Source organism: Oratosquilla oratoria, chromosome 11, assembly GCF_046742065.1.
Source record: "Oratosquilla oratoria isolate Oo_2021 chromosome 11, ASM4674206v1, whole genome shotgun sequence".
NCBI classification, from domain to species: Eukaryota; Metazoa; Arthropoda; class Malacostraca; order Stomatopoda; family Squillidae; genus Oratosquilla; species Oratosquilla oratoria.
The window spans coordinates 80,292-107,481 of NC_134787.1; the positions used below are offsets into that span (position 1 = coordinate 80,292).

The 27,190-nt window shown below is 39.9% G+C and overlaps 1 protein-coding gene across 1 annotated transcript in view; it reads left to right on the plus strand.

Annotated features, from left to right (window-relative positions):
• Positions 1-18,636, plus strand: part of LOC143029538 (protein dispatched-like) — an 88,304-nt gene extending 69,668 nt beyond the window's left edge. Inside the window, 3 exon segments of the mRNA XM_076192189.1 lie at positions 2,493-3,441; positions 15,567-16,347; positions 16,349-18,636. Coding sequence (XP_076048304.1) covers positions 2,493-3,441; positions 15,567-16,347; positions 16,349-16,764 — 2,146 coding nt within the window. The 3' untranslated portion in view covers positions 16,765-18,636.
• Positions 18,637-27,190: the final 8,554 nt, after the last annotated feature.

Consider the following 27,190-nt stretch of genomic DNA (forward strand, 5'->3'; position numbering starts at 1 on the left):
AGGTCAGGGAGAACTCCAACCAAAACCTTAAAGTATTAGTGATTAAATGTGTGTGATTAAGGCACAGGTGAGAGTAAAAGGGAAGAGATTGGTATTATGTTTATGAGAAGGAAGACAGCTATGTTGCCCATAAGTGAAACAAAGCTGAAAGGGAGTGGTGATTGTGAGTTTTGGAGTGTGGAGGGGAGAATGTCAGGAGAGATGATTTGGGAAGGGAGGGAAGCAGTGACTCTGCCAATAAGTATTTACCTGGTTGTATTATACAGGAAGGGGAGCTATACTTGTAGTGACCTGTCTTTGTGTATATCAGCATCTAGTTTGTTCTTAAATTCTTGTATGGTTTGAGATAGGAAAGTGCATGGTGGAGTGGAGGGAAGTATCTTCAAGGTAAATGTGGGTGAAGTTGAAACTGTGTTGGGAGATGTGGGATTTTGTGAGTTGATATGGACCTGGTAGTGAGACAAGTGAAATGGAAAGGGATGCACTTTCACTATGGTCTTTGGATCACATGTGGGATTCATGATTCACCATGGTCTTTGGATCATGTGTTGGACATGTGATTCACCATGGTTTTTAGATCACATGTTGTACTCATGATTGACAGCTCAGAGCTCATATATGACTGATCTATGGGTAATGCTGTGACCTTACATGCACACACACACACCCAACTCCCTGCCCATGAGAGTTGGAGTAACAACCTGCAGCACAGCAATACTGAAATTATTTCAGTCCTGGGCAGGATTTGAACCTGGACCTCCATAGTGGCAGCCGGTAACTCTACCAACTGTGCCATGAGTTGTGTATAGAAAGAGATTCAAATGAGTGTTTAGAGAATTTTGGGAGCAATGTAAATGTAATGGCATTGGAGAATCTAAATACTAAATTGGGGGATGAGCCAATAGATGGAGCAGTAGGAAAGCTTGGGTTACCAGATACACATTGTAGTGGAGAGATGATGTTGGAGATGTGTTTAGAAAAGGAGTTGATGATAGCAAACACAATGTTTAAGAAGAGAGCCAAGTAGAATTATACATGGAAAAGAATGGTAGACAGAAGGATGATTGATAAGGCATTAATGGATTATATAAGGGTATCAAAAGGAGGTATAGGAAGAGTTTTGGATGTTCATGTTTTCAAGGGAAAACAGTGGGGAAATATCAGATAATTTTTTAGTAGAAGGAATATTGAGAGTTGAGGAAAAATGGAGGAGGAGGAAGAGGGTGGGAGATTGAGAGGTGCTGAGACTTAATAAATTGAATGAAAAGGAATACCATGAGAAGCTGGGAGAGGTAAGGGAAGTGGTGAGAAAGGGGAGCCAGGAGTAGAAGAAGAATGAGTATGTTTTAAGGAGGAAGTGACAAAGTGTGCAAAGAAGGTATGTAAAACAAGGAGGATAGAAAGAAATAGAAGGAAGGGAAGTGAATGGTAGGATGAAAAGGTGAAAGCAGTAGTAGAAGAGAAGAAGCAAGCATATGTGGGTTGGTTGCAAGTCTGGAGATCAGGTGCTGCACCTTCCTGGAGAGGTAAGGGTTTTTTGCATCCACTTGTGGGCCCCTTAGGCAGTGTCTTGTGAGTTCAGTGTCCCCATAGTGGGGGGTCTTCCTTCTCTCACTGACCAAGGGTTCCAACAGTGCAGCCTCTTGCAGGCTAGTCACAGCAGCATCCGCAGACACAACAGACATTGGAGATAAAATACTTTGAACTTCTGTCATAAATCACTAAGAGATAAAAAGAAAATGAGAGTGATATCTCGAGAAAGAAACAGAAACAATTTCACCAACCATGTTATGAAAGGAACAAACTTCAAGCAAAGACTGTAGAACAGTTCAAAGTTAGATTCAATTGGACAAAGACCTATTTATGCCCCAATTTCTGTCAGTTAACTTTTTGTGCACATACTTGCATGTTTGTGGGCTTAACTTAATTCCTTCATTTAAATTCATTTTCTTCTGGAGCCAACTTCTGAACTTCAGTATGGACAAAAAAGATCTATTGTCATACTTTGACATTGGAATGCATAGCAGTATAGGTAAATCTCACAACTTCAATTTTTTTTTAATGTGAGCTACCTGAATTGTGTAACCTTCAGTTTTGTGTGTCACGTTGTGTTAGTATAGATTTATGAATTTGTGCATCACTACAATAAATATCAACCTGTTAACATTACAGCTTGTTTTTTTTTTTAATAATAGTAATTTTATTTAGCCACTAAGTACTGTCAGACAATAGATATATTGATTTATTTTGGTTTTCACCAGATAATTTTATTCACATGAAGGAGCATCCAAACCCAACAAAGTATTAACCCTTTCATTGCATTTTACAACCTACATCTTTACTCATGCTGCCATCTGGTAATTTTATTAATTTGATGAACACTTTCTGCAGTGAAAGGGTTTGACCCCGTCATTAACCCATTTGCTGTGTTTTACAACATAGTTTTAGTCTAGAAGCTGAATACAGAGTAATGATTTGCTTTTCCCATGTAGCATCTTCGCGGGCACAGTGGTTCTGGCCAACCTGGTCCTGATGGTCACATGGGTGCCTGCTTGTGTGGTTGTGGCTGAGAAGTGGGGATCATCTACATGCTGCCTTTGTGTTCCACCTGCCCCTGTCTATGCACCCAACCTCTCCCCACGCTGCTCCGTTGTCTGCGCTGCACCTCTTCGGCTCTGCTATTGCTGTGCTGAATTTGCACGCATCTACTTTGAGAAAATCCTGCCTTGTATTGTAGTCAAGCCACGGTATCTGTGGGTGCTCCTTCTGGGATCACTGGCTGTGTGTAGTGTTGTGGTTGTCTTCTACTTCCCCAAACTCAAGCTTGCTGACACAAAAGAGTTTCAGCTCTTCTCAGGTGACCATGAATTTGAGAAGTATGACTTCGTGTACAAGGACAAGTTCTGGTTTGAACGCAAGATGCGAAGAGACATTGCTAATCGCTTGCCTATCCGCATTGTCTGGGGGATCAAGCCAGTGGACAATGGTGACTACCTCAATCCAGATGCCAAGGGCACCCTTGAGTATGATGAGGAGTTTGATGTGTCACTGCCAGAAGCACAGCAGTGGCTCCTTGAGTTCTGCCATGACCTCCGGAACCAGAGTTTCTATAAGAATACCTTGGGTCCACTCCTACCTAACTGCTTCATTGAGACCTTCAAATCATTGATGGAACGGCGATGCATGGACCCAATCGATGGTATTGACCGATCACCTTGCTGCGAGAATTCCACCTTTCCTTATTCACAGCAGGTTTTCAACCAGTGCCTCCATGGTGCCATCCGGGCCCTCTACCAGACACCTCCAGACTTCTTCCTGCCAGGTGTGGCAGGGCCCAAATTTTGTCGAGAGACAGGCAGTGTTGCTGCAGTGGTGGTAGAGTATGACAGCAACTACCTCTGGACTGTTTCTTACGATGAGATGCACCAATTCTACAATGAGGTAGGTAACATCACTTGGCTTTCCTTTCTCTGTGGGAAGGTATGTGGGGCTGCCCTTTCATGATGAGAGGTCTGTTATAGTAAAATGAAAAGTGTTAAAGGTAAAGAATGCCTGACTCCTTCCACACTAGCTGGCACTTTTCTTTTTATTCTGGCTATCACCAGGCTATTCATTTTCATGGCAATACCTGCATGTGGGAAGTGGCCTTGCTGTGGATGTGCTGTGTCTTGCTACATTGGTTCTGACCCAGGGCAGTGGGCAAGATGCAGGGATGACCCATCATTCAGGAGGAGCCAAGAAAAGAGGGAGGGAGGGGTGGTGAATGGGAGTGGAGTATGTGGGGTTGAAATGGGTGAGACTGGATTTATGCCTTTGACTTTGGCTACCTCCCTTTTAAGGAGGAAAAAGCCATTGGTATATGTATATATGTGTGTACTTCAGTAGGGAAGAGTTAAAGGTAAATGTATTGCCTTTGTACCTTATATAAATATATACAGTGGTACCTTGGAACTCAAATGCCGCAGGGATTGAACAGGTTGGAATCTGAGCTATAGTTTAAAGAAAATTTTACCCAGAATTTGAGCTTTTCTTGGAACTTTTATGAATTATTATGAATGCCCATCTCAATTATCATTTTGCATAGTATGTGTCTTTTGATCCTGTCAGTGGTTACAACAACTTTTTTTTGGTGAGGCATTCTTGTTGAATCCTAGTATTTGTTTTGAGATATGTGTGAACAGTGTGCTAGCAGAGTGGCCCTCTTTGAATCCATGTTAGTTAGGGGAAGTTGGTAATTTTGTTTTGACTCTTCCTGCTACCTGTCTTTCCATCAGCTATATTGTGGATAGTAGTGAAATTAGTCAGTATGATTCAGAGTTTTTAACCTCTTCAGTACGGGCCAAAATCTCGTGGGCAGCATTAGCTGCCAGACGTACGATGTGTCGTAATAATACTCGCATCATAAAATATAGTCACCGCTTATATCGATCGTTCTCTCTTTCACCCGTGAATTTTGATAACCATAGAAAATGTGATTAAGACAGTTTAGAGAGTATGTCATTACTCAGGGGCAACTACAATAAATATAATCAAGACACCGATATGGCAGCCTTGTGTATCCACTTGCTCCTCATGCCGCCTACGTATGCGGCACCGTATGGAAGGGGTTAATAGGTTTGTTTGGTTTTTAATTACCGTATTTTTTGGACCATAAGGCGTGGGCAAAATCCTTAAAATCGGCCAAAATCGGGTGGTGTGCCTTATCGTGCGGTGCGCCTTATGTGTGGCTTCAGTGCAAAAAAAATGCCTCGGATAGTGACGTACTATTTTGACATGTTTCGTAGCTAGCCTGCCGACGGCGACAGTGCATAGGCTTAACAAAAGTTACAACCAAGTTATAACCAAGGTGCATGTATCTTGACAAGAAAATTGCGAAAACTTCGACAGTTTTCGGGTCCATGCCACTGCATTCATTCACGCTATCATGGCTATGATATGATAGCGTCCACAACACAGACAGCCATTTTGCATTGATCTAGTCTCGCTCCACTCAGACTAGTCATTTGGGTATTTTTTTAGTTTCGATCATGGGCGCAATATAGCAATATAAGATTAATTATTAATTTTGTAAATTAAAATGTATCAACGTAATATGCTAATGAAAGAAGTCGGTAGCATAGGATTGGGACGCCAACGTCTCTCACGACGACGACATCGAGGACGAGCGGGATGACATTTAATTTACAGGTAATTTATTAAACACAGGTTAGATTAGGTTAGACGAATTTATCACCCTTTCATTTCTTCGACGTCGGCATCTATCATAACAAACATGGCGTACCATTCGTCCAACACGACTTCGTTACTTACGATATCCGTTTCAGCAATTTTTTTTTCCGCTCACAAAATTGCATATTACGTTGATACATTATAATTTACAAAATTAATAATTAATTTTCTATTGCTATATTGCGCCCATGGTCGAAACAAAAATTTACCTTCATTTGTAATCTTGTGTTTTTAAGTGAATAGAGAATTCCGGGAATAAACTGCTACTGTTGGTTTTATTCCCCACAATTCCCGTATGTTTGTTGTTTCATAGGGGTATTGGCAGGGCAGACCATCCATGGAGGTGGTCTGATTTCACTGACCAAAATAAAATAATATATCATTTATTTTTGTAATTTTGCTAAATCCCAACCGATTTTTCTCATTCAACAATGAAAATGTTCAGTTCTGAATGCACTCACATTTGCATGATTATCCAATGACGAGACCAGGTTAGCTAGGTCAACATGAAAATGGAATTCCTGATATTTGAGCTGAAGTAGTTCTCATGGTATGCAGAAAGTCGCTATGAGTATAATGCAATTTGAATTAGCCATCTAGCTGTCCTAGATCTCTAGATACTGCATTTTGAAGGGAAAATCGGGCCGAAACGTGCGGTCTGACTAATCGCCGATCAAACGTAAACAATGTCGGTTTTTACTGACAGGCACAATTTTATATAAGAATTAGCATATGGTTGCATTATTTGACCTATTTTCTTTAGAATGTGTGATTTCCATGTAATTTAATCAAAGAATTACGTTTTTATCCTCTGTAAAATTACCCACCACAGCTATGAATACCGTCATATTACTTGAAAATCACACAATTTAAAGAAAATAGTTTGAATAATTCAACTATATGCAATCTATTACACTAATAACACAGCAGTAACAAACTTAATAGTGTAGCTTGATCCATACCACCAATGATCATAGAATAGATAGCGGGCAGGACGAATCGTAGCTGTGGTCCGTAATATTACGGAGGATAAAAACGTAACTTCTCTTTGATCATATTACATGAAAATCACACATTTTAAAGAAAATAGATGAAATAATTCAACTATAAGTCTATTACACTAATAACATAATAGTAAGAAACTTAATAGAGTGAAGTTTGATTCATACCACCAGTGATCATAGATAAGATGGCGGGATGGACGTTGATGCTGTTGTTATCCGATAATCCGACCCGATAGAAAAAAAAAAAAATTAGTACCTCCGATTTCTCAGCTCTTCCGTAACACGCTGCCTTTATTTTGGTATTAGAACAATCCGCGAGACTAGTAGTTTTCGTTTATTTTGGTCAGTTGCCAATACACTGAATTTATTGAGCTCATTTTTTACACTGAAACATAAACCAATTTTCGATTTACTGCTGAATGCCAGCCGCCATGTTTATCTTATGTTTTTATGTACCGACATGTAACTGATGATGTAATTGTTTGAAATTTACTACAATCGTAGTAAATACACTCGCATAACATTTGTATGAATGAAATTTCCCGCGGTATGTAAATTTGGCCGTTTGCATGGCGTGCGCATAAAATGACGCGCTATTGTGCTCGTCATCGACGGTGGCGCCTCTGGTGGTGTTTGACCTACCTAACCAGGTGCGCCTTGTGGTCAGGTGCGTCTTATGTAAGGATGGGGAATAGCAAATTACGGGTGCGCCTTATGGTACGAAGCGCCTTATGGTCTGAAAAATACGGTATGTAAATTATTACATAAGCTCTTTTCCTGATTGATAGGAATTTATTGTGTAACCAAGAGTAGTTGAAGATGTCAGGTAACCACTTCAGTACATCTCAAATTCTCACATGCAGCATCGGCTGCCAAACATATGATTCATCACACTATTTGCATTATAAAATATAAAGTCACTGCTGTATTACTTATTCCCTTTTACTCTGAGTAATAATAAACACAGAAAACATGATCAAACCAATTCACAGAATCTGGGGGTAACTCATGTACAATTGCAAAAATATATATACTGTATAATCAAGATGCCATCACCACCATCCTCGTGTAGTTACTTGTATTTCATGACACCTACATGGGCGTCATCATATCGTAGTGGTTAAGGCTCTTGTAATTGTTTGGCCAAAGTGTTTGAGCTGGATGTTTGAGATTTTGTCTGGGCCTTCAGCATGGGAGTTATTAAATTTCTTTATTGCCCCTTCTACATCTGTACATCTGAGAAGTATGGTAGGGGTTACAAAGTTGGATAGTGAGAAATGAGGAGGAGAGCAGAGGTGGAAAAGGAGATGGCAGATAAGGTATTGGGATGGTTTGGACACATGGAAAGAATGATGAAAGATTAGTAAAAGAGGTGTGGAAGGTAGAAGTGGATGGAATGAACATGAGGGGATGACTAAGGATGAGATGAATGGATGGGGTAAGAGGGGCATTGAGGATGTCTGTTGAGGAAGGAAGGAAGGGAGAAAGCAGGAAGTAGTGGTTAGTGGAAATGGCTGTGTATAAATGATACTGTGATGCAAGGAAGGGAAGAGATGGGGGGTTGGGTTTGAGGAGTGGTTATGTGTGAAATACACTTAGATGCAGCCCAAAGGGATTTCTCCTTGTCTTCTATTTTTCTACATAAGGGGACAGAGAGGAGGGGTCACTTATTAAGTGTAGCAGTCCTGCTGTGGATGTACTGTATTTTGCTGCATTACTTCTGACCCAGGGCAGTGGGTAGGATACAGGGATGTCTCATGATCCATGAGGAACTAAGATGAGAGGGAGGAAAAGGTGATGGATGGGAATGAAATGGGTAGGAGTGGGTATATGCCTTTTGACTTTGGCTATCTCACTGGTAAGGGGGAAAAAGCTCTTGGTATATAGATAGATAGACTTACAGTATGTACTGGTGAAGAGGGAGGGGCTTCTGTGTCTGGTTTAATTTTCCAAATTTCATTTCATTATTTTCCTATTTGCTGGTGTTATGGCCTTGAGGTTAGTTTTGGAGGAGTGGTTGTAAACAATGTTGCACTTCTGTTTTGAGGATGCACTAATTGCTTCATGGGTGAAGGGGGAATTCAATTTTGAGTTTTTTATTTCATAGCTCTTCATATTTTGCCAGTGTGGAACAGTGTGGATTTAGGACAGGTAGAGGTTGTGTAGATCAGATCTTTGTGGTAAGACAGATATGTGAGAAAGCTATAGGAAAGGGGAAGGATGTTTTTTGGGCTTTTATGGATCTGGAAAAGGCTTATGATAGGGTAGACAGAAAGGCACTGTGGGAGGTTATGCAGATTTATGGGATAGGAGGAAAGCTTTTGGGAGCTGTCAAGAGTTTTTATGAGAGTAGTAGAGCTTGTGTCAGGATTAGAAATGGAGAGAGTGAGTGGTTTGAAGTAAAGGTGGGACTTTCGTCAAGGATGCGTTATGTCGCCCTGGCTGTTCAACTTATACATGGATGGGGTGGTGCGAGAGGTGAATGCTAGGGCAGTGGGTCAGGGATTGGAGATGGTTAAAGAAAATGGAGAAAAGTGGGAGGTGAGCCAGCTGTTGTTTGCGGACGACACTGCGCTTGTGGCAGGGTCGGAGGAGGGATTGAGGAAGCTGGTGGCAGAGTTTGGGAGAGTATGTGATAGAAGAAAGCTGAAGATAAATGTGGGTAAAAGTAAGGTGATGAGATGTACAAGGGGTGAAAGTGGCAGTAGACTGGAAGTGAACATTAAGGGAGAGCGACTGGAGGAAGTGGATAGTTTTAGATACTTGGGTGCAAGTGTAGCAGGAAAAAGTGGAGTGAAGGTGGAGGTAGAATGTAGATTGAGAGAAGTGAGTAATTGCCTTGGTGGATTAAAGAGTGTAATGAGGAATAGACATTTAGGAATGGATGTGAAGAGGAGACTGTATGAAAGAGTGATTGTGCCAACAGCACTGTATGGGGCAGAAACGTGGAACATAAGAGAAGAAGAGAGAAGGAGTTTGAATGTGTTTGAGATGAGGTGTCTGAGAAGTATGGTGGGGGTTACTAGGCTGGATAGAGTGAGAAATGAGGAGGTGAGGAGGAGAACAGGGGTGAAAAAGGAGCTGGGAGATAGGGTTGATGAGAGAATATTAGGATGGTTTGGACACATGGAAAGAATGAGTGAAGAAAGACTAGTAAAAGAGGTATGGAAGGCAGATGTGGAGGGAGTGAACATGAGGGGACGTCCTAGGATGAGGTGGATGGATGGGGTGAAGGGGGCTTTGGGGAAGAGGGGAATGTCTGTTGAGGAAGGAAGGGAGAGGACGGAAGACAGAGGTGAGTGGAGAATGGTTGTATATGGATGATGTTGTGATTGCATGAGGAGGAATGGGCGGGGGGGTGGGGGGTGGGGTAGTATGTGTGAGTAAATTTTGACGCAGCCCGAAGGGATTTCTCCCCGTCCTCTCCTTATATGCAAGGGGGGGACGGAGAGGGGGGGTCACCGATTAAATGAAGCGGCCTTGCTGTGGATGTGCTGTGTCTTGCGGCACTGCTTCTGACCCGGGGCGGTGGGCAAGGTGCAGGGATGACCCGTCATCCAGGAGGTGCTCAGATGAGAGGGAGGGGTGTGGAGTGTATTTAGGGATGAAATGGGTGGGAGTGTTTTTATGCCTTTTCCTTTTTGGCTACCTCCCTTGAAAGGGGGAAAAAGCCTTGGTATATGTATGTATATGTATGTATGTATAATTTTTTCACCCAGTTTTCTTTCTGCTTGTTGTTTATTTGTTTTGTGATACTTTTGTTTGATTAATTATTGAAGATGTTCTTTTTTCTGTTTGCTTTTTTAGATTATTTCTTTTCTATTTAAAGTGATTATCTTGTGTGTAGCTAGAGGTATTTTTTCCTCTCATCTCCAAGAATGTGTTTTTCTTGCCTTCTGGATCAATCAATCAATCAAATCAGCCATCCTGTGTCCACTGCTGAACAAAGGCCTCCTTCATAGGATTCCATGATTCACACAACCATGCCATCCTCTGCCACGTCACTCCTGCAAACTTCTCAATCTCGTCTCTCCACCTTCTGTCTGGTCTCCCTCTTCCACACTTATCTCGCAGCGTCCATTCAGTAACACACTTGCTCCATCGCTCATCAGTCGTTCGCACCAACTTACCTGCCCAATTCCACTTCCTCTCTTTTACTGCCTCCACAATATCTTTCACTCTAGTCTGCTCTCTCACCCAACTTGCTCTCTTTTGGTCTCTCAGTGTTATTCCCATCATTGATCTCTCCATTCTCCTCTGTGCAGTCCTTAGCTTTATTTCCATCACCCTCGTCAGCTTCCAAGTCTCACATCTGTAGATTATTGCTGGTAGAATGCATTGGTTGTAAACTTTACATTTCAAACATAAAGGTAGAGAGCCTCTCAGGATTTTATTATACTTACCAAACATTTTCCAACCAATTGTAATGCGTCTTTTTATTTCATTATCATGATCTTTCCTCACCTTCACCATCTGACCTAAATAATTATACTCTTCAACTTCCTCAAGACTCTCATCATCAATTACAATCTCTTTACTTTGAACTTTTGTGTTGAACATTACTTTGGTTTTACTCTTATTCATTTTTAAACCTACTTTGGTACTTTCTTTGTTTAGATCACTCAGCATATCTTGCAAGTCTTCTGCTCTTTCTGAAATAAGAATGATGTCATCTGCAAATCTTAGGTGGTTCAAATATTCGCCATTAATCTTCAAACCTTTCTTTTCCCAACTCAATCTTCTGAAAATATCTTCTAAACAAGCTGTAAATAGTTTGGGTGAAATTGTATCGCCTTGCCATACTCCTTTCTCGATCTTGATCTTTTCTGTATCTTTATGTAGTCGAACTATAGCAGTACCTTTCGAATAAATCTTTTCCAAAACTCTTACGATCTGTTCGTTTGTACCCTGTTTGTGTAGCAAGTTTAGTACAGTCGAACCTCGAAAGCCCGGACTAATTGGGGGGAAGGGTGGTCCGGTCATGCCAAACGTCCGGTCATCGAAAATATTGCCCTAACAACCGTAGATTTTCATAGTGGTATACGTATAGGTAATGTATGATATGGCATAGAAACACATAAGAATAATACTCTAACAATGTAATAATAACAATACAGACACTCCTCAACTTACGTTTTAGTTACGTTCCAAACGGCCGAACGTAAGTTGAAAATGAACGTAAGTTGTTACTGTATTATACATCCATAAATTCTATTACCGTATCTTATAAAACACCCCTAAATCATTAGTTATACACATAACATTGTAAAATAATAACATTAATTTCAATAGATTAAATTCAAGCAACATAAATTGAGATGGTGGAGGAGGAGGGGGAGGAGGAGGAGGAGGCAAGGCATGTTCAGTCTGTCATTTGTGCCATGTAAACAATGGATGCAGCGTCATGCGTAAGTATCATTTGAACTACGGAGAGCGCGCTAAACTAAAGAATTCACTCAATTTTTTTTTTTTTCTTTTAGTCAGTTCAAACGTAAAATCGAAAAAACGTAAAACAAATGAACGTAAGTAGAGGAGCGTCTGTACTGTAATAATAATGCTATAATACTAATAATTCTGTAATAATAACTGTAATACAGGCATGTAAATGTACTGTATATACAGTGTACTGTACTGTATTTTTTATTACTTACACTGTAAATATCGGAAGGTATGCATGCGGGACAGTGGTGGCGGCCAGGGTTGCTGTGTAGAATGGGAGTGTTGCCATACCGGGGCATACATTTTTCTTGGGCGTGTGCAGACTTTCATAGCAAGATATACTTGTCAAACTTTGACAAAATGTTGGTTCTAGTTTTTTATTCTTGAATGTATATAAGGCCCTCATGCCCTAACATATTCAGTAAGATATAATTTTTTTTTTTTATATTATTATCGCTAAAAGAAAGCTGAAACTTTAGCGTAGAATTTTTTCTACACGGTAAAAATGTATCTTTTGGGGTATAATATTTTATAAGTAACACAAATATCAATAAAAGTCATATTTTGATGTACCATTTATTATTTGATAACTAGTTCTATGATTTTTAAACAAAATTTTGAGTTTTTGAACGTTTTTAACAGCCCGCTGATATGTAGAAAAAATTTCATGTCCTTGTGCAGTTGCCACATGCCGCTATTTTACTACGTTTTGGTACAAAATTCTACAAAACGGCAGCCCTGATGGCGGCTTGACTGGGCCGGGTTTGAGTACACGTGTACGGCCGTTGCTGCCACCTACCGGACAAATAGGGAACTTTGCTTGAAAAGTCTGCCCTTTGTTCATTTTGACCGGTCATATGAGGGTCCGGGCATTCGGGGTCCGGGCTTTCGAGATTCGACTGTATATATATATATATATATATATATATATATATATATATATATATATATATATATATATATATATATATATATATACATTATATACATATATATATATATACTTTATATATATATATATATATACATATTAGTATATTTTGGCAGTAAATTTTCTTGTAGACATGTCTTGTTAAAGACCAATAGAGTGAGAAATGAAGAGGTGAGGAGAAGAACAGGGGTGGAAAGGGAGCTGGGAGATAGGGTTGATGAAAGAGTATTAGGATGGTTTGGACACATGGAAAGAATGAGTGAAGAAAGATTAGTAAAACAGGTGTGGAAAGCAGAGGTGGAAGGAGTGAATATGAGGGGGTGTCCTAGGATGAGATGGATGGGGTGAAAGGGGCATTACAAAAGAGAGGAATGTCTGTTGAAGAAGGATGGGAGAGGGCAGAAGATAGGGGTGAATGGAGAATGGTTGTGTATGGATGATGCTGTGATGCATGAGGGAGAGTGGGTGGGGGATGGGGGGTGAGGAAGTATGTATGAGAAAAAAAAATAGATGCAGCCAGAAGGGATTTCTCTCTGTCTTCTCCTTTTCTGTATGAGGGGATGGAGAGGGGGGGAGGTCACTGAATTTATGAACCAGCCTTGCTGTGGATGTGCTGTGTCTTGCAACACTGCTTCTGACCCAGGGCAATGGACAGGGTCCAGGGATGACCCGTCATCTAGGAGGTGCCAAGATAAGAGAGAGGGAGGAGGGTGGTGGGGAGTGGAATATGTAGGGAATGGAATGGGTGGGAGTGGTTTTATGCCTTTTTATTTTTGGCTCCCCCTGTGTAAGGGGAAAAAGCCTTTAGTATATGTATGTATGTATATATATATATATATATATATATATATATATATATATATGTATATTCATATATATATACATATATACATATACATACAATTTTTGGTATGTGTATGTGACCAATGATTTTCCCATCAGTGAAACTTGAGGCAACTACTACTGATTAGTAATGATAATGATAATATAGGGATATAATGATAATAATAAGATGATGATGATGATAATAATGATAATAACAATAATGATAGTAACAATAATAATGATATTGTTATTGTTATTCGTGTCATTATTATTATTATAATTATATTATTATATTATCATTATTATTATGATTTTTTTATCATTGTTGTTATCATTATTAGTGTTATTATCATTATTATCATTGCTACATACCTAAAGTATTGTATTTGGCAGGGTATAAGACCCTTTTTTTTATTAAATGTATAAAAAAATTGCCCTGCCTCTAATATGTCTGTATTGTGGATTGGAGAGTGCCTAATTTGATCAGGAGAGGACGCAGAATGATCTTAACAAATTGCTCATATGGTTGGTGAAATGGCAAATGAACTTCAATATCTCAAAATGTAGTGTGTTAAACATAGGGTTACACAGCCCTGAAAATAGGTATAGCTTAGATAACACATTTTTAGAGTAAACTGAGTGCAAGAGAGACCTGGGAGTTCAAGTGAGTCCTGACCTTAAATCCAGGAAACAATGCATTGGCACCAGGAATAAAGCTAACAGAGCACTAGGTTTCATTGTTAGGATGGTTATGAATAGAAGTGCAGAGGTAATTATCAAACTATCTAGTGTTAGACCTATCCTTGACTATGCAGTACAGTTTTGGTCTCCGTCTTATAGAATGGACATCATTTCACTAGAATCAGTACAGAGGAGAATGACCAAAATGATACATGGGCTCAGAAATTTACCTTATGAAGAGAGGCTTAAGCACCTTAACTTACACACTCTGGAAAGATGCAGAGTGCAGGGTGATCTAATAGAGGTGTTTAAGTGGATCAAACAAAGGCTTTCAAAGGTGACACAAAGGTCATCATATTAAGACAACAGGGCAGGACTTGCAGTAAGGGATTTGAATTGGACAAATTTATATTTAAGAAGGAAATTGGAAAGAATTGGTTTACTAATAGGGGAGTCAACAAATGGACTTAGTAACCATGTAATGAGTGCTGAAACTATCGTTTTACAAAACTGTTAGACAACTTTATGGATGGGGATGACAGGTGGTAATAGACATGGAGCTGCCTAGTGTAGGCCTTATGGTCTCTTGTAGTCTCCTTCATTCTTATGTTCCTATTGTCATTATTATTATTGTTGTTGTTGTTATAATCATTGTTATTGTTATTGTCATTATTGTTATGATAAGTAGAGCTAAAATGAGAGGGAAGGGTGGGAGTGGGTATGTGCCTTTTGACTTGGCTTCCTCCCTCATAAGGGGGAAAAGCCTTTGATATGTAGATAGATTATTGTGATTACTATTATTATTATTAATATTATTTTCATTATTGTTATAAATTAATCATCATCATCAATATAATGGCACTCTCCCATGTACTGTGATCAATGTCTCTGAAAGTATAAGTGAGGAAATTAATCCCTTGATAATGTTCATTTGTTGAAGTGGCAATTGAATTGTAAATTGATTGAGGAGCACAATAAGATAAGTTTCAGTTACAAATGTAATCAAATGACTCTGTTACCTCACTACAAAATTTTACAATTTTCTTTGATGCCAGATACCATAGCTATAGAACAGAAAACATTGAAAAACTTGTCTCCCAATTATGCACATTCTGTTCATAAGTCTCAATTTTGTGGGTGACTGCATGATAAAAATATCCCATTCAAATAGTATGACTGAATTAGGAAGAAATTTTTCCCAAATTAGTCTGTATGAAATGTATCAATGTATATGAACTCTGTCCATATTTGTTGAAAATATCTAAGGAGTTGACATGATATCAAATTGCCTGGACAGGGCAGGTGGCATCACATATAAGCCACTTCTCCTTACAGGTTAACAGCTTTTATATACTGAGACTTTGGAATGTATTATGATTCAGTCTGAAAATAATGGATAGGCTGAAATTTACTGTTTTACTCTTAATAAACCAAATGCTGTTTTTTGACAATCACAGGTAGAGACGTGGGTGCAACGAAAACTGGAGACAGCACCTCCCAGTATGAAGGGCGGCTGGTTCACATCCTACCTAAGCTTCTACGACTTGCAGAGGTCGCTTTCCATTGGGACTGGAGTTGCCCTTGGTGTGGCAGTGGGTGTGGCCCTCACTGTCCTCCTCCTGACAACCCTGAACCTCCTGATCAGCCTTCTGGCCACCTTCACTATTGCAGCCATCATGTTCACGAGCATCGGTATCTTGGTGCTCCTTGGATGGAGGCTCAACATCCTTGAGAGCATCACAGTGAGTGTGGCCATTGGCCTCGCCGTTGATTTCACACTCCACTATGGTGTAACTTATCGGCTTTCACCTGAGCCGGACCGGGAGTCTTCAGTTATCTGGGCAGTGGCCCGGATGGGGAGTCCGGTCTTCATGGCTGCTACAACGACAGTTGTGGCTGGTGCCTTTATGCTCCCCTCACAGGTGTTAGCTTACATCCAAATCGGCACCTTCATTGTTGTCATTATGACAGCATCTTACCTTTACTCAACGCTATTCTTTCTATCCCTTCTGCGGCTCTTTGGGCCCGAGGCTGGCTGTGGACAGCTCCAGTATCCACGCTTCAACTGCTGTGAGTGGTCCCAGGGCCATGTTGACAAGACAGTCTACCAACACGCCTTCAGCGAATCTACACTTTCCACCTCCAGCACATGCTGTCCTCCGCCATCTGCAACTTCAGACACACATGAACTTGAGCCACTAACGGCAATGCGTCTCAGCAGGAGTGGTGGGAGTGGGGTGGGGTGGGGGAAGTGGAAGTGGAGGAGGGCGGGGCTCACGACACAAAGTGGCAACAGCCTTAGCGCCACCTCTAGAGGGATGTTCTTCATCACACCATCAGCATCATCACCACCACCATCATCATCCTGCCCTCGGCGTTGGCCGCGGTCGGTCTGGGTCACTGACAACACCATGCCGTGACCCTTCAATGGGGTCACTGGTAGCTGCTGTACCCCGCAAAGTCTCCCTGCCCTGTCCTGCAGGGCCCTCCTCTAGTGGCACTGAGGGCGCAGGGCCTTCGCCTCGTCATGTGGTGGCCCCAGCCTCATCCTCAACGACTATTTTGTATTCAGAGCCGGACACAGAGAGCCAACAAAGGCCCTCAGATGCTTCACCGGGTTCAGAGATGGCAGCGACCGCTGACTTGGTGACGTGAAGAGAAAAAGGACAAGATTAAAGGACAAGGATTAATATACAGCAGCTGTGATGCTATGGAACCAACTCACCCTGGTGTCTCAAAGCAGTGTTGCCAAGTGTTGCCAGTTTTAACAGTCAGTATTAGCAGTTTTCACCAGTATTTTGTCATCTCAATTGTTGAATTCCAAAAAGTCTGCATTATTTTCATGTCTATATAATGTAAAATTTAACAAATATTTGATTAATCATGCAAAGATTAATCCAAGTCTGGTAGCCTTGGCACCCTGAATACCGTAGTGTGCCTGCCGGCACGGCCCCATTACAACCAGAACAGTTTGTGTACTTCAGCATCTTCACAACTTAGAAAAAGAGGCAACAGTTAACCTTAATTAAGGAGGATTCAGGGTCTTGTCTGGATTTTATATGATGGTAGACCTTGGAGAGTTTAGATGCCATGCTCCCCCCCCCTCACTTAACCCAAAAAGGTGTCCTTTGTGTGTGTGTGTGTGTGTTTGTATGAATACATGGTTCATCTGTGGGCCATCAGGTTTCTCTGACCTTTCCCCCTTTGGTACCTGTGTGTAAGTGGTTCAGCCATTGCCACAAATCCCAGTCCATGGTATCCACATGTACATACTTTACCTGTGGTCAAAAGACCCGCTTTCCCCAGTGCCACATGTGTGGTTTGTTTTTGGCCCAATGTCCCACCTGGGTATTCACCATTCATGGTGGCTGGTGAAATCCCTTGTGTTTACTGTTAATTGTGATCTCAGTGCCAATTTTGCTACCTTTTCTCAGTGGCTTGGTGTTGCCTCTTGTTACCCTTTGCAACGTCAAGTTTCTCTCACTTATCTACAAAGTAGAATTCATTTTTCACCTAATAGAAGACATTTTGTACTTTTTAGAGGACTGTGGTTTTTCTTTCCAGTTTAATGTTTTTCTTACCAATTAGCATAATAGTAACTTTTTTTCATCTGAGCATCCAAGTGCTGCCACCCTTGTGATCTTCCATGTAGTCTATCAGGTCTCCCAAGCTCATAACAGGTATTTCCTTGGAGAACAAATTTGCTTTTATGTATCTTACACAATGTCTTTCTGTTATATCTAAGAAGTAGATTGGCAGTAACAATGCACATAAGATGCATCTGTTGAGGGTACTGTATTGTTTCAGGTTTCATAAGATAACTGTTCTGCAAAAAAGTATATCTTTGGTTTGTTGTTCCTGAAGGCAATGGAACACCTTTGTGGAGAAGGTTTTGCTGTGTTAATAAAAATGGCAGGGATGCATACTAGACAGGATTGAATGCAGGTTACCAAGATCAAGTGTTGGCATTTTATATCCATTGCTCTATACAACAAACAAAACAGACTGTATAACCTTTAATGTTTTTTACTGAATGTAAACACTGTGCCCATATAGTTTCAGTATGTACTGGTGTCAAATGTTGTAAATGGGAATTTGATGAAAGGTGAAGAAATAACATTATCAGCCAGACAAAGTTGTTACTCCAACTTGAGGAGATGAAAGATTTATATTTGAATCCATGCCACTATTCAGTGCTGCAAGGGCTGATGGAATTTTACTTTGTGATGCTTTATTTGAACATGTTTTTGATTGAAGTAAGGTTTGAGTTTTGATTGTTGTTGCATTGGACCTAGATTAATGGTAGCAATGAACTTGACCAGTTGTATGGTATGACATTTTATAGACATGATAATAGCCTTTGTTACCACTACAGCTAATCTGGATCTATTCCAAATACCTCCCTTGAATTTGCAGTTGAAAGCAAAGAAGGCCATGATGCAAATAATGATACTTTTCCTGGAGCAGTGAACAACATATAAAATCTAAGAAAGGTCTTTCTCATTCCTTTTTTAGTCATATCTATCATTACAACTTTAACTGTATCCCACATCACCTGTATTTGGATGTAGTCATCTTTTTTATCACTTTGATGTAGATATTCAATTCTTATGTTCAGGAAGCCACCAAGAGAGTTTATTCAGCTGAGAGAAAACCTTAATGATTGCAAAGGATGGAAATGATCAGTATTTGACTCATTTATTCTAGTAGCTGCCAAGCAGTTTTATTCATCTGAGGCAAAACCCTCATGACATCAAAAGATTAAGGAGTACAAGTACCAGTGACAACAGCTTTTCAGACCTTCATACTTGGTTCTCATCTCTAATAATGTAACCAGGAATTTTATTTTGGGGAGGGTTGGAAGAAAGTAGACAGGGACATGTCTGACAGCAACAGTATGTTTAACAACTGTATTTTGTGAAAGTTACCTCTTTTTTTAAATTCCTCTGTATGAAACCATCTTTCATTTCTTTCAGCTGAATTGATATATACAGTATATTTTTTTTCTTTTTTCATATCAACAATGTTGTAATTTTAATAAGGATTAGGGGCTCTGTGACCCCAGGACCCAATAGCTATGCCCTTTCTCTTCTTAAACCTGTCCATAAGGCTAATGGTGCTTTCTGCTGATTTGTTAGTGATCAAAGCTAATTATGTTGTTTGATCAAACTGCTATGCTGTCTCAGCATAACATATCCTCATGTAATTAGTTAATTTTATATATATATATATATATATATATAGTGTATATATATATTATATATATATATATATAATGTATATATATATATATATATATATATAAATTTTATATATATATAATATATATATAATGTATATATATATATATATATATATATATATATATATATATATATATATATATACTTTTTTTTTTTATAGGGGGGGTAAAAGATATGAATCATCTCCAACACACATACTGTTGCTAAGGGGACAAAATTCATGTCTAGAGTGAGTAAAACAATAAAATAAATAAGAGAAAAATTGCCATATAAAATGATAAAAGAACAAATGTTCCATACATATACCAAAAGGCCCTTTTCCTTTTATGATGGGGTGGCCCAACCAAAGTATACACCTACACTTCACCCATCCCACATCCATCTAAATCCATATTTTGTCCCTTTTTTCATAGCTTCTCACGGATGAAGGGTTATCCTTGTCCACCATCTACTGCTTGGATTGGAAGCAGTGCAGCAAGACACAGCACCTCCACAGCTGGGCCCAACAGCCAAAGCTGATTTATTTTCACTGCTTCATTACATGGCAAATCTATCCATTCAAAAATTTACAAAGCAAATAAGAAGATCCCTTTGGGCTGCATCAATTTATCATCCATTCATAAAGGCAAAGTCCCAGGCAACTTATGCTGCCACCTTTCCTTTTCCAAACACCTTTCAGCAGGATCAGTTGACTTACTCCAGCCATGAGTTCTGTGGGTGTCCCCTTTATTGTTTCTAATGAGAGTTGTCTTTTATGGAAATAACTTTGTGAGTGGGATCAGCATCAGGTAAGCATGTCACATGCTGGAATTGACATTCACAAATTATACAGGTAACAGGCCTTCACTGAATCTCAAGGACCCGCCATTGTTTTGATATAAAGCCATACTAGTAGTATCCCATTATTCTCCAAACCCAATTTTTATTAGAGATGGAGATGGCTATTTAAGTCAGCATTTAGTGTCCACATCTCATATCCATACTGTGAGACAGGGAGTGCAAGAAACTTAATACTAGGGTTTTAGTATTATATAAATGTTGAAAAAATGAAAAGGGTAGACACACACCTTAGAACTAGGTATAATGAAATGGCTAGACTGGCTAAAAAGAACATGCAGACAGCGAAACATAACTACAAAATTAAGGTTGCCAGACGTCTTCCCCCAAGGGTTTCTTTCATTTCTACAGAACTAAAAACAAGGAAAGGATAGGCCCAATTATATCCAACAAATATACCTAGATAAATACAGTGGAAAAAAGTAGTAATATTTGTTATCAGTATTTACAACAGAGAGATTAAATATGGTACCTGATTGCAACCTGATTTTTAATGGGGAAGAGAGATAGACTTATTAGCATCAGTATTAACAAGGAAGATGTAGTCAAGTAGATAGATAAACTTACATACATACATATACCAATGGCTTTTTCCTCCTTACAAGAAAGGTAGCCAAAGTCAAAGACATAAATCCACTCCCACCCATTTCAGCCCCACTTAGTCCACTCCCATTCACCACCCCTCCCTCCCTCTTTTCTTGGCTCCTCCTGAATGACAGGTCATCCCAGCATCTCACCCACTGCCCTTGGTCAGAAGCAATGTAGCAAGACACAGCACATCCACAGCAAGGCCGCTTCATTTAATCAGTGCCCCCCCCCCCTCCATCCCCTCATACAGAAAAAGAGAAGACAGGGAGAAATCCCTTCGGGCAGCATCAAAATATCATTCACACATACTCCCTCACACCCCCATCCACCCACTCCCTTCCATGCATCATGGCATCATCTATACACAACCATTCTCCACTCACCCTTGTCTTCTGTCTTCTCCCTTCCTTCTTCAACAGACATTCCCCTCTTTCCCAATGTCCCTTTTACCCCATCCATCCATCTCATCCTTGGTCACCCCCTCATGTTCACTCCTTCCACCTCTGCCTTCCACACCTTTTACTAATTTTTCTTCACTCATTCTTTCCATGTGTCCAAACCATCCCAATACTGTCATCAACCCTATCTCCCAATTCCCTTTCCATACACACTCTCCTCACTTCCTCTTTTCTTGCTCTATCCAGCCTAGTAACCCCTACCTTATTTCTCAGACATTTCATTTCAAACACATTTAAACTCTCTTCCTCTCTTATATTTCATGGTTCTACTCCATACAGTGCTGTCAGCATGGCTATTTCTCATTACACTTTTTAAGCCCCCAAGGCATGTACTTGCTCCTCTCAATCTACATTCTACCTCCATTCCTCCCTTTCCTGCCACATTCACACCCAAGTATCTGAAGCTATTTCCTCCAGTCTCTCTCCCTTAATACTCCCCTTGTACATCTCATCACCTTACTTTTACCCACATTTATCTTCAACTTCCTTCTTTTGCACACCTTCCCAAACTGTCATTAACTTCCTTAATCCTTCCTCTGATCCTGCCACAAATGCAATGTCATCAGCAAAAAATAATTAGCTTATCTATCACCTTTCTCCATTTTCTTAAACCATCTCCAGTCCCCTGGATGTCAGAAAATCACATGGCCCGGACGGTATTGCAAATTGGATTCTAAAGGAGTGCAAAGAAGAACTAACAGACAAAATACACATCTTAATAAACAGCTCACTCAAAGAAGGAAAGATACCCGAGGACTGGAAAAACGCTAACATTGTACCAATACACAAAGGAGGAAACAAAGAAGAACCCACCAACTATAGGCCAGTATCACTAACAAGCACCATTGCCAAAATGTGTGAGAAAATAATCAAGAATAGATGGGTAAAACATCTGGAAGACAATGACATATTAAACCCAAGACAATTCGGATTCAGACAAGGAAGATCATGCTCCACAAACTTAATATGCTTTTACTCAAGACTAATAGACATAGTGCAAGAAAGAAATGGATGGGCTGATTGTGCATTCCTAGACTTGCAAAAAGCCTTTGACAAAGTACCACACAGAAAACTACTAAAAAAACTGGAACACATAGGAGGAATACAGGGAAACCTACTAAAATGGATAGAGGACTTTCTGACTGGTAGAAAGATGAGGGTAGTGCTCAGAGAAAAATATTCAGACTGGAAAGAGGTGATCAGTGGAGTACCGCAAGGATCTGTGCTGGCACCAATAATGTTTGCTATCTATATGAATGACATGGATGAGGACGTGAACTGCTACATGAGCTTCTTTGCCGATGACGCCAAACTGCTAAGGAAAATAGAAACTGATGAGGACTGTGAAGCACTGCAAGAAGACCTAAATAGGGTATGGAACTGGAGTCAGAAATGGGAAGTGGACTTTAATACTAAGAAGTGTAGCATAATGGAGTTTGGAAAAAGCAAAAACAGAATATCAGGAAAATATACAATTGGAACCAAAGAAGTAAAGAAAGTAGGATCCGAAAAAGATTTGGGAGTAATTATCACGAACGACTTGTCCTATGATATACAGATTAACAAAATTGTCGGGGAGACTTACAACTTGCTAAGATCAATAAAAGTGGCGTTTACATACTTGGACGAAGACATGATGAAAAAAATATTGGTTACATTGATAAGGCCTAGATTAGAGTATGCAGCGACATTGTGGTCCCCCAGTACCAAAAAGAATATAAAGAAAATAGAAAGAATCCAAAGAGCAGCTACAAAAATGGCACCTGCACTTGCAAACCTATCATACGAAGAGAGATTGGCTAAACTGGAGTTACCGACACTGGAGCAAAGAAGAGAGAGAGGTGACCTATTGACCATCTACAGAATCATGAAAGGCACAGAGGTACTCGATAGTGAGAACTTACTTAACTGGGACAAAAGAAACACAAGAGGACATGGAAAGAAAATAAAAAAACATAGCTATAGAAGAGAACTGAAGAAAAACAGTTTTCCTCATAGAGTTTTGGACACTTGGAACAAACTGGACAATGAAATAGTATGCGCAAAAACCATTCATGAGTTTAAAAACAAACTAGACACTGCAAGATACAAAGGCGGGACAACACGAGCATAGCTCCCCTTCCCGCAAAATACAACTAGGTAAATACAACTAGGTAAATAGAAAAAATGAACAACCAAGGCAACAACACATCCCTGGTGAAATCAAAATATTCACTCTCTCCATTTCTAATTCTAACACAGGCTCTACTACTCTCATAAAAATTCCTGACTGCTCTTAACAGCTTTCCTCCTATCCCATATATCTGTAGTACCTCCCACAGTGCCTTCCTATCTACCCTGTCATAAGCCTTTTCCAAATCCATAAAGACCCAAAAAACCTCCTTACCTTTTCCCAAAACTTTCTCACATAGCTACCTTACTGCAAAAATCTGATCCACACAACCCCTAGGTGTCCTAAACCCACACTGTTCCTCACCAATTATTTCCACTATTCCTCTCCTAATTCTCTCAATCAAAAACCTCCCATAAGCCTTCCCAACTACACTCAGCAAACTGATCCCTCTGAAACTACTACACTCACACTTGTCCCCTTTTCCCTTGTACAGCAGAACTATATAGGCACTTGTCTGGGGTATTGGCTGCATGTTATTGTGGGGTTAAAAGCTGCTCAGTAGCATGCAACTGATACTTTAGGGTCTATATGGGGTGCCCTTATGGACCAGAGGTACACATAATTTTGTCTGTGATAGAGAAATTATGCTACTTTATTATACTGCATCTGTCCCTCCATTATGCTGCCCCCCCACTCTTAATACTGTCCTGTATCACTTCTTTGAGTATTCATTTACTTTTCTGCTGAACCCTGTGGTAGGGGGGAAAGAATACTGTTGTTGAGTGTTCCCACTTGAGTCACAAAAGCTGACAAAAACAGGACAGGGATAGGACTAGGCATTCTACTCTCTGTACCCCCAAAGGGGGACATTCCTTAAAAAAAAAACAGTCATAAAAGGGTGTGGGAGGAGTTTTCCAACCAGAACCCTAATGTTTGGGTTTTTTAATGTGCATGGATGTGATACAGATGAGGGTAAAAGGGAAGAGATAGGCAGTATGTTTGTGAGAAGATGGAGTGTGTTGGCATTGAGTGAAACTAAGTTGAAATTGGGAGGGGAGGATAAGGGATAGAAGGGGTGGCTATACTAGTAACTGAAGAGATAGGTAAACATGTGGTGGAGTGGAAGGAGGTTTCTTCAAGGTTAATGTGGATGAAGGTAAAACTGGGAAGGGAGATGTGGATCTTTGTAAGTGTAGTGGAAAGGGATTTTTCTTTTAATAAATTTAAATGAGTGCAAGGAGGGTTCAGGGAAAATACCAATGTAGTGGTATTGGGAGATCTCATTACTATGGTAGAAGACGAACCAATAGACGGAGTCGTTGAGAAGTGTGGAGTTCCAGAAAAAAATTGTGGTGGAGAGATGATGGTGGAGATGTGTCTAGAGAGTTGATGATAGCAAATACAGTGTTTAGGAAGAAAGTCAATCATAAATACACATGGGAGAGGGTGGTGGATGGAAGGGTGGTAGATAGGGCTTTAATGGACTATATAGTGGTAACCAAGAGAAGAGTAGGAAGAGTTTTGAATGTACATGTTTTGAGGAGAGAGAAGGGAAGGCAAGTTGAGAGTGGAGGATAGATGGAGAAAGAAAAAGGACAGAGGGTAGGGAAGTGCTTAGTGTGAACTGCTTAAATGAGAAAGAAAAGGAGAAAGAGTACAAGAAGCTGAGAGAGGAGTGGGAGGGAGTGAAGGATAGAGTAGAACTAGGAGTGGAGGAAGAATGGGGATGTTTCAAGGAGGGAGTCACAAGGTGTGGAAAGATAATGTGTGGAACAAGAAGGACAAGAGGTAATAGAAGGAAGAGTAGTAGCAATGAAGGTTGTAAAAGAGATGAAGTTAGCATTCACAGATTAGTTACAAAATAGGACAAGAGAATCATATGAGAAATACAAAGAAAAGGGAAGAGAAGTAAAGCATAAGATAAAGGAGGCAAAGGGGAGAGCAGATGTTAAATGGAAGAGTATGACAAATTTTTGAAAGTAATAGAAAATGTTTTGGAAGGAAATTAAGAGAGGAAGAGAAGGTGAATAAAGTAGAGAAGAAAAGGTAAAAGGTGCAGATGGAGAGATGATAATGGAAGAGACAGTGGTAAGAGGAAGATGGGCAGAGTATTTTAGGGAGTTGCCAAATGTAAAGGAGTAGGGAGGGAAAGGTAGTTGCAGTGGGAAGCACTAAGAAAATGACAGTGATGAATGAGGAAAATGGAGGAGAAATAAGGAAAGATGAGGTGAAAGCAGTTATTAAAATGATGAGAGCAGGTAAGGCACCTGGGTTAGATGGGTGTCATGCAGAGTGTCTAAAAAAGGAAGGTACAGTGATGGTGGACTGGCTGGTGAAGTCATTTAATGGTTTTCTAAAAGAGGGTAGAGTGCTGGAGGACTGAAGATAAACTTAAAGCTACAAAATCCCTGGGTCCAGATTTAATTTTTCTGAGAATACTCAAAGAGGAAAATGGAGGAGAAATAAAGAAAGATGAGGTGAAAGAAGTTTTTAAAATGATGAGAGCAGGTAAGGCACCTGGGTTAGATGGGTGTCATGCAGAGTGTCTAAAAAAGGGAGGTACAGTGATGGTGGACTGGCTGGTGAAGTCATTTAATGGTTTTCTAAAAGAGGGTAGAGTGCTGGAGGACTGAAGATAAACTTAAAGCTACAAAATCCCTGGGTCCAGATTTAATTTTTCTGAGAATACTCAATGAGTACTGATTCATGCCTATTTCTTGGGGGCTGGCAAATGTTGTTCCTGTATTTAAAAAGAGTAATATGTTTTCTGTGCACAACTATAGACCAATGAGTTTGTCAGTCATAGATAAAATGCTGGAATCATTACTAGTAAATAATATTAAGGAACATTTAGCAAGGCATAATCTGATTTGTGACTCACAGCATGGGTTAACCAATGGTACATTATGTGTAACTGATCTTTTATTCTTTTAACTTAATGTCTACAAGGCAGCAGATGACAATGATAATTATAATATCATGTACCTGAACTTTAGCAAAGCATTTGACAAGGTGCTCCATCAAAATTTTACTAAGTAAATTCAAGGCCCATGGTATAGGAGGAAGTGTTTGAATGCATTAAAGCATGGATTAGTGACAGAAGACAGTAGGTCACCATTAATTGTGTAAAATCCAAATGGGATCGTGTCACCAGTGCAGTTCCCCAAGGTTTGGCCTTGGGTCCCTTATTGTTCAATATGTATATAAATGATTTGGACAATTAGATTAATAGTGACATTGGGAAATTTGCAGATGACACCATCAGGAATTGGTGTTTTATGTCCTAGGCCAATTCCTGAAATGGGTTTTATGTCCTAGGCCCAAACATCTGTATAAAAGGCAGATGGGAAGTATTTGCATGGTTGGTGAAATGGCAGTGTATTAAATGTGAGATTACACAACCCAGCTTACAGGTATAGCTTAGATAATGCCATATTAAAGAAAACATTGTGAAAAGGACTTAGGAGTGTTAGTGAGCCTGCATCTAAAATCCAAGGAACAATGCATTAGTGCCCAGAATAGGACTAATGCCCCTAGTTATTGCTAGGACAGTTATAAACAAAAGTGTAGAAATATTCATTAAACTGTGGCCATAGACATACCCTTGACTATGTGGCACAGTTTTGGTCTCCATTCTATAGAATGGATATTAATTCACTAGAATCAGTACACAGGAGAATAACCAAAATGATACAAGGGATTAGAAATTTACCATTCTCTCTCTGGAAAGACTAAGAGTGCAGGGTGATTTGATAGAGGAATTTAAATGGATCAAGGGCTTTATCAAAGGTAATACAGGCAAGGTCATCATATAAAGACAGTATGCCAGGACTCATAATAAT